At 42.4% G+C, this 10340-nt stretch overlaps 1 protein-coding gene across 1 annotated transcript in view; it reads left to right on the top strand.

Moving 5' to 3' along the window:
- Positions 1 to 2106: 2106 nt before the first annotated feature.
- Positions 2107 to 10340, top strand: part of cox15 (cytochrome c oxidase assembly homolog 15 (yeast)) — a 25539-nt gene continuing 17305 nt past the window's right edge. The window contains exons 1-6 of the mRNA XM_079634765.1: positions 2107 to 2367; positions 3319 to 3494; positions 4320 to 4442; positions 6747 to 6933; positions 7193 to 7360; positions 9868 to 9949. Coding sequence (XP_079490891.1) covers positions 2293 to 2367; positions 3319 to 3494; positions 4320 to 4442; positions 6747 to 6933; positions 7193 to 7360; positions 9868 to 9949 — 811 coding nt within the window. The 5' untranslated portion in view covers positions 2107 to 2292. The remainder of the gene's footprint in view (positions 2368 to 3318; positions 3495 to 4319; positions 4443 to 6746; positions 6934 to 7192; positions 7361 to 9867; positions 9950 to 10340) is intronic.

The following is a 10340-nucleotide window of genomic DNA, read 5'->3' as shown; positions in this document are numbered from 1 at the left end:
CTAAAAGCTGCTGTCCTATACCTTCCAATTCATGAGGGAGGTCAAGGATTAATTGACATTTGTTCCAGGATTGCTGTTTTCCGTCTGCAAGTGGCACAGCGTCTTTTATATTATCAGCATCAGCAGTGGATGGACGTAGCATGTGCTTTGTTGCAAAAAAACAGAAGAATGGGGTTGGACAAGCAATTGTTTGTCATGTCCTTGGATGGACTTGCATTGGAAGGATTGGCTGGTTTTTACCAGAGTGTTTTGCAAGCTTGGAAGACTCTATCATTTTCAAGAGAAAGGGAAGGATCCAACCAGTGGGTGTATGAAGAGCCTTTGTTTTTCAATCCACTTATCTCTGTTGAGTTGTTGAGCTCTGTCACTGTTCGGTCAGCAATGTTGAAGGCTGGAGTCTCCAAAATATGCCACCTACGCAGGGGACTGAGCTGGATATCTGTAGAGGAGTTGGCACAAAAGTTGGGCTTCAGGTCTGAACGTTTTATCAAGAGGATGCTGGATGATCTTGAGGAGGCCCTCCCTGTTTCTATAAGGGATTTCATGAAAGTTTATCCGGTGGAGAACTGTGATGCCAGAGATAATGCCCTTTTTCCTGAGCTGCACGCTTCCATAAAAAGAGAAGACTGGCAGGAAGATGGCAGAAAGTTGCTTTCTATGGATATACCAGAACTGAATAGCTTTAGTATTTTGAGCAGAGTAACACTTTACAGAGCTTGTGTAAAAACTATAAATTTTCAACATCTTAAGGATGTAAAAGCTACAAAATGGACAATGGTGTTTGATTCAGGCTCTTCCCCGAGAGGTAGCTGGCGGTCCATGTACAAAAGCCCCATTGAAAAGAGGGTGGGGGATCTTCAGTGGAGAATTGTGCATGGGATTTTAGGTACGAATAGACACAAAGCACTCCTTAATGTCTCAGACGATGAGGGTTGTCCTTTTTGTGGGGTGTCTGAAACTGTTTTTCATCTTTTTATTGAGTGTCCACGTTTAGATTCTGGGTTTAATGGAAAGCTGGAGTATGCAGCTTGTGGGAAGGTTTAATCAAGAATTGTTTATTTTTGGTCCCAAATATTCAACAAAACATAAATCCAAAGTGGTTTTATTAAATTTCTTGTTTGGTGCAGCAAAGTTGGCAATTTGGTGTACAAGAAGGAATAAAGTAGAAGGGAGGGAAAGCGTGGACACTGTTTTGATGATGAGAGGTTTTATAACGAAGAGATTAACGATGGAGTATGCGTATTTTAGCCTCATCAATGATGTTGATTCTTTTTTTCATGTGTGGGGAGTTGATGGTTTTATATGTGAAGCTGATGATCAGGGAGGTTTTGTATGTCATTTATGAGTGTTCAGGAGTGATTTTTATTGTATGTTTTTATTTTTATTTATTTTAATTATTTTTTATTATTATTCTTTCATCTGTTGTGTGGAAAATTAATGCTGTAATTGGATTATTTTTTAAAATAGGTCTTTTATGTTATTGAATAATTAAAGAAGACCTAAAAGTCAAAAAGTCTCTCTGTCTCACACTCTCTCTCTCTCTCTGTCTCACACTCTCTCTCTCTCTCTCTCTCTGTCTCACACTCTCTCTCTCTCTCTGTCTCACACTCTCTCTCTCTCTCTGTCTCACACTCTCTCTCTCTCTCTCTCTCTCTGTCTCACACACACACTCACTCTCTCTCTCTCTCTGTCTCACACACACACTCACTCTCTCTCTCTCTCTCTCTGTCTCACACACACACTCACTCTCTCTCTCTCTCTCTCTGTCTCACACACACACTCACTCTCTCTCTCTCTCTCTCTGTCTCACACACACACTCACTCTCTCTCTCTCTCTCTCTCTCTCTGTCTCACACACTCTCTCTCTCACTCTCTCACACACACACACACACACACACACACACACACACACACACACACACACACACACACACACACACACACACACACACACACACACACACACACACACACACACACACACACACACACACACACACACACACACACACACACACACACACACACACACACACACACACACACACCCTGTGTTGTGACAGCAGAGTTGGACTTGCCCTTTATTTGCTTCGAGGAGAAGCGTGTAGATCACGTGGTTCTCGCACATGAACAGCAGGGGGCGGTAACTCCTCTGAGGAGGAAGCGGACAGCAAAACCTGAAGAAGAAGAAGAAGAGTGGGAGCAGTGAGTTACCGAACACCGATATGTTACGTGACTAGTTTTGTAATAATAAAGAATCACAAGAAGACGCGTTTACCGGAGCTCGACATCATGGTGCTCCCGGTGCTCAGGCTCGCCGTGTCGTGTCGCTGTCAAACTGCGTGGAGGAACTTCCAGCAGATACAAGTAAGACACATGGATATATACATATATATGTGACAGCAGCGGTGCATGTGTGCGTTACATATCATCATGATGACCTCGATGTTCTGAATGGACATTCTAGATCTATTTAACTTAAGGTTTTTAAACGACTGTACACATTTTAGAAATGTCCCTCAGTATGCTCATATCACACATTGCTCGATTATTTAGAAAATTAACAAGTATACAAAATGACCCGAATCCTAAAATGATACAAAATAAAATAATATTAATATGAAATAGTGTTATTAAAAAAAAACTATTGAATGAGGATATTTACTGTAAACTACTCTCACGTGCAGTCATAATCCCTGATGTGTAGTGTCTGAAAACTGCACTAACTGCCTTTAAATGTCCACGCTGGCCTTACAGTCACCATGAAATAAATACACCATGTTACTTTATTTTTTCCAAAGTTTCCAAGTCCCTCCAGCGGGAGTTATTTTGTACTTTTTGAAACGCCTCCATTGTAGTCTCGAGTTTCTTCCGGGAACGAACACGTCACAATATTCCTCATTATAATAATTCATATGCAGAATAAAGGGGCGGGGCCTGGTTGAGTTAGTTAGTAGTGTGTTAAACTGGCGGTTATGGTAAGGGGAGGGATTTCCCAAACACACTCGAAGCGCTCGACCAATCACAGCACACTGCTCCAGCCGACCAATCAGAGCACAGTGTGCTTTCAGAAGGAGGGGCTTCATAGAGACAGGAAGTAAACAGAGCGTTACTGACAGACTGGGAAGAGAGGAGCCGCAACAATGGAGAATATGAGGAGAATAATCGACATTCCAGCAGAAAACCTGTTCTAGTCGAGCCTGAAAACACTGTAAAAGGGCATAAAACGTCCTCTTCTAAAGGTGTCTAGCTTTACTACGATGATTGGATACTTTTATGCAACACTACCTGTATTAAACTTATGTGTATTGTCAATAGCGAACCCCTTTGAGGCAATGGCTGCTGAAGAGAAGACAGACCACAGTGACCACAGAGAGTGTGTTGGTCAGGAGCGTGGCGATCCCCAACGCGGCGTCGGATCGTGTGATTGGCCGCTGGCTGCTGGGATGCAGTGGACTGGTTCTGGGCGCTGTGGTTCTGGGAGGCGTTACCAGGTAAAAACACAGAATAAACAATAATTACTTTATTTTATCTCATCCCAACCATACACACCAACATTTACTCACTCAGACTCCTTCAACATTTCTCACATTATCAGTTTATTCGCTATAGTTTAGAAAATGGTGATAAAATATGTTATGAACTCAGTTTATATTTGACAGGTTTTGTCCATCCTTCTGTTAGACTCTCTCACACACACACACACACACACACACACACACACACACACACACACACACACACACACTGTTAGACTGTCTCACACATGAATTATGTTGAATATCTGTCAGCTGGTAAATTTAACTACACAATTAGATAATACCAGTTTAGCTCAACCAGTGACCAAGCAATGCTTCATTGTGTTCAGTGTGTGTGTGAAAAGAGCATTAGCAGTTACAGACACACACTTCAGGAGAACATGACCAGCTCAAAGTGTCGAATCATTTCTGGTCCCAAATGTCACTGGTAGTCGCTGTATGAAGAGTTATTGTGTATAATATGTCACAGTTTACTGTATTCTGCTCTCCTCACTTACAGAACTGAACTATAGTGTCCTGCACACACTAGTAAAACAATATAACAAATTATATCTGGTGTCTGAATAATTGTTGGTTTGACTGTATATATATATTATTTAATCGCATTGTGTTTGGACTTGTTAAATCGGAATCTCTTTCATATATTCATGAGCAAATGATCGCTTATTACATCTCGACATATTGAAAACGTTGCATCTATAGCAGAAGATCATGAGTAAACACGACTGTCTGGCGGACAGCAGTTAATAACTGACGAGAAACATGTTCCTGATCCCTCAGACTGACGGAGTCCGGTCTGTCGATGGTCGACTGGCATCTGGTGAAGGAGATGAAGCCGCCACAGACTCGAGCCGAGTGGGAAGCCGAGTTCTCCAAGTACAAACAGTTCCCAGAGTTCAAAATGTGAGTATGTGTCTCACTCACTATAGGAACATGTACACTGATACTCTACTGGCATGAAGCTTACAGGAGCAGTTCACTTCAGAATTACAGTTTCTCTCCACGTCATCCAAGATGTTCACGTCTGTCTGTCTTCAGTGGAAATGCAGGTTTGTGAGGAACACACTCCAGATGTTCTCCATATAGTGACTTCAATGGTCCAGCGGGTCGAAGGTCCAGATGTGAGTTTCAGCTTCAAAGTCTCTCACGATCCAGCCGAGGAATAAGAGTCTCATCTAGACACACCAGCCGACATCTTATAACAAAATACACATTTATATACTTTTAACCACTAATGCTGGTCTTGCACTCGCTGTGATGAAAGGTCACGTGTTCCGGTTCAGAAATATAGATTAGGTTGAAAAACTCACATCTCATTTTCTCCTCCAACTTCTAAATCGTCCGACATCTTTGTTTTACCTTTAATTTTTTTTGTTTTGTTAAATGGCGTTTGACTCAGTCTTTGCACATTCCCTTTGTAAACACTGGCTCTGTTCTTCTGCCGACGTCACGCATTAGTGGTTAAAAGTATATAAATGTGTATTTAGTTATAAGATGTCGGCTGGTGTGTCTAGATGAGACTCTTATTCCTCGGCTGGATCGTGAGAGACTTTGAAGTTGAAACTCACATCTGGACCTTCGACCCGCTGGACCATTGATCACCAACCTTTTCAAGCCTAGGATCACATCCCAAGTCCAAATATAAACCAAGATCTACCACTTGAAAAAAATTCTGAAAAAGTTTTTTGCTTTTTCCGTTGTGTCGGTTGTGCCTTAGCCATCGTTTCGTTAGCTTGCGTATCGTAAGCTTGAAGAGCTTGATGTGATTGTGAAGTGGCTGAGCTGGTTAAAGCGTAAAGCCTTGTTTATACTCGACGCGTCCGAATGAGCGTGAAGGTGCGTGCAGCAAAAATGATGTCATTGTAACAGCGCGCGCGCCTTCGCATCCGAAGATTCACGACTTTGAGCCAAATCTGCCCGAGCATATTAGTACATCATCACACCGGCACCCAGTTTGCGCGTCTAAATCAGTTGTATGGTCTGGTTTTCATTCTAAAACCGTCACGTCAAGTATAAATGCCTCGTCCGTTTGGGGAGGTGCGTGCGCAGTCAGCGGAGGCTCGCGCTGCGGTGCCAGGCGAAAGTATAAACAAGGCTTAACTGTACGTTCACACCGCCGCCGGCGAGAGCGGCACAATTCGCTCTCGCCGCCCTGCCATCGACGCTGTGAGATTCGGAGACTCTCTGGCGCTCTGATGTAGATTTTAGAATGCATGATTTTTTAAAAACTTTATTTAAAGGAGCCGCAAAGCAAATAAGAACTGAACATAAATCAGTATCATATTTTGTGCATACTGGCCACACGTAGGGTATAAGTTAATCTATTAAAATCTTTTAAATGTGAAAGTAACAAAACACCAACAATTTCAGACACCTTTTACATTCGTCGTTCTTTTTATTAATGTCTCTGTATGTAAACAGGGACACGTCGTACAATAACACAACAGAAATAATTAACTTTCCTCCATTTTGCTTAGGAACTAATGTGGTCGGAACCAAAGTTTACAGGATTGTGTTCTCTGGTATCCTCTCCGGCGGAGCACTTCTACATTCCGATTGGTTGCCGCCGAACCGCGTTATAGCTTATTACCATAAAGTTGACAAATTTCAACTCTTCCCGCCGCTCTCGCCGTCCAAGACGCGCCGCGCCACCCTCGCCAGAGCTCGCCGCCGGCTCTCATTGAAAATGAATGGCTTCCGGCCACTTTGACGCTCTCGCCGCCGGCGGTGTGAACGTACAGTTAGTCAGCGGTTGTTTTACAGACATTATATATGTAAACTATAGGCTATTTGATTGGACAGATATACCCCTCTCCCTCCCCTAGACACCATTTACTACACATAATAGGCTCACATGTGGTGCACTTTAAATTAATAAATAATAATGAATAAAAATATTGGGGTTTTTTCTCTGATTTTGAAAACTCTTCGTGATCGACTTAAAATGCTTCCAAGATCGACTTGTCGACCGCGATCGACGGGTTGGTGACTCCTGCGTTGGACCATTGAAGTCACTATATGGAGAACATCTGGAGTGTGTTCCTCACAAACCTGCCTTCCGACTGAAGAGAGAGAGACATGAACATCTTGGATGATGAGAGTAAATCATCAGGAAACTTTAATTCTGAGGTGAACTGCTCCTGTAAACTCCAGTGTGTTTGACTGCATGCAGATTGCCTTTACTCAGCGCTGCCCTGTTTTCAACAGCATGAACCACGACATGACCCTGACGGAGTTTAAGTTCATCTTCTACATGGAGTGGGGTCACCGCATGTGGGGTCGGCTGGTAGGATTAGCGTACATCCTCCCCGCGGCGTACTTCTGGAGGAGAGGGTTCTTCAGCCGCTCCATGAAGCCTCGAGTTCTGGGTCTGTGTGGCTTCATCGTCTTCCAGGTACACCGTCATGCAATGAAATATCAATGCAAGCTCGATTACGCCACAGAATTAAACATGCAAAGGTAATTGCGACATTTGGTCTCAAGTTGAGTTTATAACTTGCATGGTAGGTGTTATTGATTCCTTTTTTTTTAATATATGTACATGTTATTAAATGTTTATTATGATTTGAAATAGAAATGTGTGTGATGCTGTAGCGCTTCCTTGTGTCAGTCAGTTGAGATTGTGTTGTTGAGTGCCCGGGTCACATGTGCAGGGTCTTCTGGGCTGGTACATGGTGAAGAGCGGGCTGGAGGAGAAGCCGGAGTCGTTCGATGTCCCCCGGGTCAGTCAGTACCGGCTGGCGGCTCACCTGGGCTCGGCTCTGCTGCTGTACTGCGCCAGTCTCTGGACCGGCCTCACTCTCATGCTGCCCGTCAACAAGGTAAAGCTGAACGCTCAGACGCCGTTCCTGCTGCTCAGACGCTCAGGGTTTCAAATTAACACCCGTAAACATGTGATACGCATGTGCACACCGTCTGCGTTTTCACATATTCACATTTTTTAAGTTTACGCGGAGATAATGTATTTTTCTGCACCTTGGAACCTATTTCAATGTTTGCGTTCTCGAGCCTCCAGGCCGTGTTTAGTGCGAGTGAGCGGCCGGAGCGCATTAAAGGGTTTTCTGTTAGAACGGTGTCGTGTTAGCGGCCCCTAAGTTAATCACTAAAGGCCATTGCACACTGAGTCCGAAATTTTCGTATGCGTTTTTTCGTATTCGTGATTCGGTGGCTCTGAATTGTCAAAGCACCATTCAAACACCATTCAAACTGCTTGTTACGGATGCGAAAAATGCAGAAAATCGAACCCGTTTCGATTTTTTTTATGACGGACGAAAGTTTCGGAGGCAGTGTGCAAGCGTGATTGACATAACGTGAGGTTGTATTTATTTTTTAATGTGCGAAAATTTCGGATGCGAATTTCGGACTCAGTGTGCAATGGCCTTAATGATCGTTGCAACAGAAGTGAATCAATCAAAACTAACTTTAGCTGGACAATAACTTTATTCTAGAGCTGCTGTAAAGCCTAAAAATCTCTGTTACTTTAATTTCCTATTATCACTGCAAAGCTGATTTGAAACAATCTTAGTTAGTTAGTTAAGCTTTATTATCCCCATGGGGATAGTAAACAATTATTTACAATTAAACAATTTAACAATCTATTGTTAAAAGCGCTGTATACATAAAACTCAACTGTGGCGGGCAACGCTGTCAAATCACGAGCCATTTTGGCGTGTTACTTATTATGTTTACTCACTTTGCTGGGGAAGTTCGTGTAAGACAAATCTGTGCAGATTTAGTGCAAATACTGAGTCATCATGATGTATTAAATAGTGTATTGCACAGAATCTGCTCATATCTGGCTTATTTTAACACACACGTCACTACACTACAAATAACGGCACGCTTGTTCACTTGCATTGAACCAATAGTGAAGATTAAAAGCATTTGGTTAACAGAAAAGACATTTTCCAACATCCAAATGTTTTAATGTTCTCTGTTCTGTATTGATCTGTCCTCCTAAAACACATGTATGGTGATGAGGCTGAAAGAGGAAGAGGAAGGAGGAGATGCTGGATGACAGGATTTAGTTTGAATAAAAAATGAATGTAAGCTATGAAATCCAATTTTTTTAAATATATTTATTTAGGGAAAAGATTATATAAATATATATAAGAAAAAGGGGAAAAAAGAAATAAACCTGATTAACTATACACACATATATTTATATATATATATTAGGACTGTTAAACGCGTTATTAACGGCGTTAACGCAAACCCATTTTAACGACGTCAATTTTTTTAACGCGAGATTAACGGCTAGCAAACTTTGTAGTTTTTTTCACATACTTTTGCAACAACTAGTAACATTATTAAAATTACAACACCACACCGGATCTAGCTAGACCAGAAACAAAACAACAGGCGCCGCACACACTTGTTTGGGCTTGCGATGCGAGCCGGCCAAAGAGTGGACGAGAAGCGCAGAGCCGCGTCTAGGACAACTCGTATCGCACATCGGACGCACACTCTCAGTTTATGGTCAGCAATAAAAACGCAGAATGGCGCCGCCGGTGTGTGTACACTCATAGAGAACAATGTGTTCGCGCTGCGCTTCTCGTCCGGTGTGCGACCCGCTTTAACGTTACGTTTTGAGTGGATGAATGATGAGCGCGAGACGCCGAAATGGAGGCCAATAAGATTCTGAATGGAAAGTTTACTTTTAAAAAGTTGCCAAATGGTTCAATTGACAAGACCAAAGTGATCTGTGTGTGTGTCGTTGTGAACTGAGCTATCATCGTCCAGTCTAAACACCACTTGATGGGCAAGCACACACACACACACACACACACTGATGCGTTTCTACGCCCACTCGTCAATATCAGTAACGTCACCTCGTCAGTATTACTTTCACTCTTTTATTGATAGACAGTGTTACATTGTGTGAGAGATTATTTGCTCCAAGTGAGAATGTTAGTGTGGAATTGAACACCGTATATGTCAGTGTTGTTTTCAATAAAAAACATTTGCACAAAGCAAGCCGATCCACTTTTCCATGTTGATAAGAGCATTAAAATGAGAAAAAATAATGGGACAAAAAGAAATCAAGAGACATTTAGAATAGATAAAAATGTGCGATTAATCGCGAGTTAACTATGACATTAATGCGATTAATCGCGATTAAATATTTTAATCGTTTGACAGCCCTTATATATATATATATATAAATAAAAGCTGTGACCTAGTGGTTTATTTCTCCCTTCCCCCCTTGCCAAATTGGCTGGTGAGTGGAAAAAGTTAATTTCAAACCCTGCTGACGCTGATACATAAACATTTCTATAGTTCTGTTAAAGCTCTTACTCAGCCCTTACTCAGCTCTCGTTCACTGCAGGTTCCTGACAGCCGACAGATGCTTCAGCTGAGGAGGTTTGCCAAGGTCACAGGCGGTCTGGTCTTCCTCACGGCGCTCTCAGGTACCAGCACATGCATCACCTAACTTGATAAATTATTCATTTGTGCACATACTTTTTTTTAATTCATGTGCACAAATTGGCAATAAGTTGTCCAATGGGAAAACAAGCAGCCTATCACTGGACAACTCGACACTTTCTACCATCAAATCAATTCCAAATTGACAAAATCGAGTTTATTTCTGCGTTCGAGACGCCGTTTCATCGTCACATCCAAGCGGCACGCACAAGCCCTGAATAGTGAAGCCAAAGTGTCTCGATCGCCCCCCGGTGGCTGGTCCTAGTACAGGTCATAAACCGCCTCTCCGTGTTATTCAACGGGACATGAGACCAACTAAACAAAATACAATGTGATCCTTTAACCCTCTAGGGTATTTCATTTATGACTCGCACT

The sequence above is a fragment of the Phoxinus phoxinus genome (genome assembly GCF_949152265.1).
Source record: "Phoxinus phoxinus genome assembly, chromosome: 14".
In the NCBI taxonomy this organism is placed as follows: domain Eukaryota; kingdom Metazoa; phylum Chordata; class Actinopteri; order Cypriniformes; family Leuciscidae; genus Phoxinus; species Phoxinus phoxinus.
This window is presented reverse-complemented; position numbering and strand designations above follow the sequence as displayed.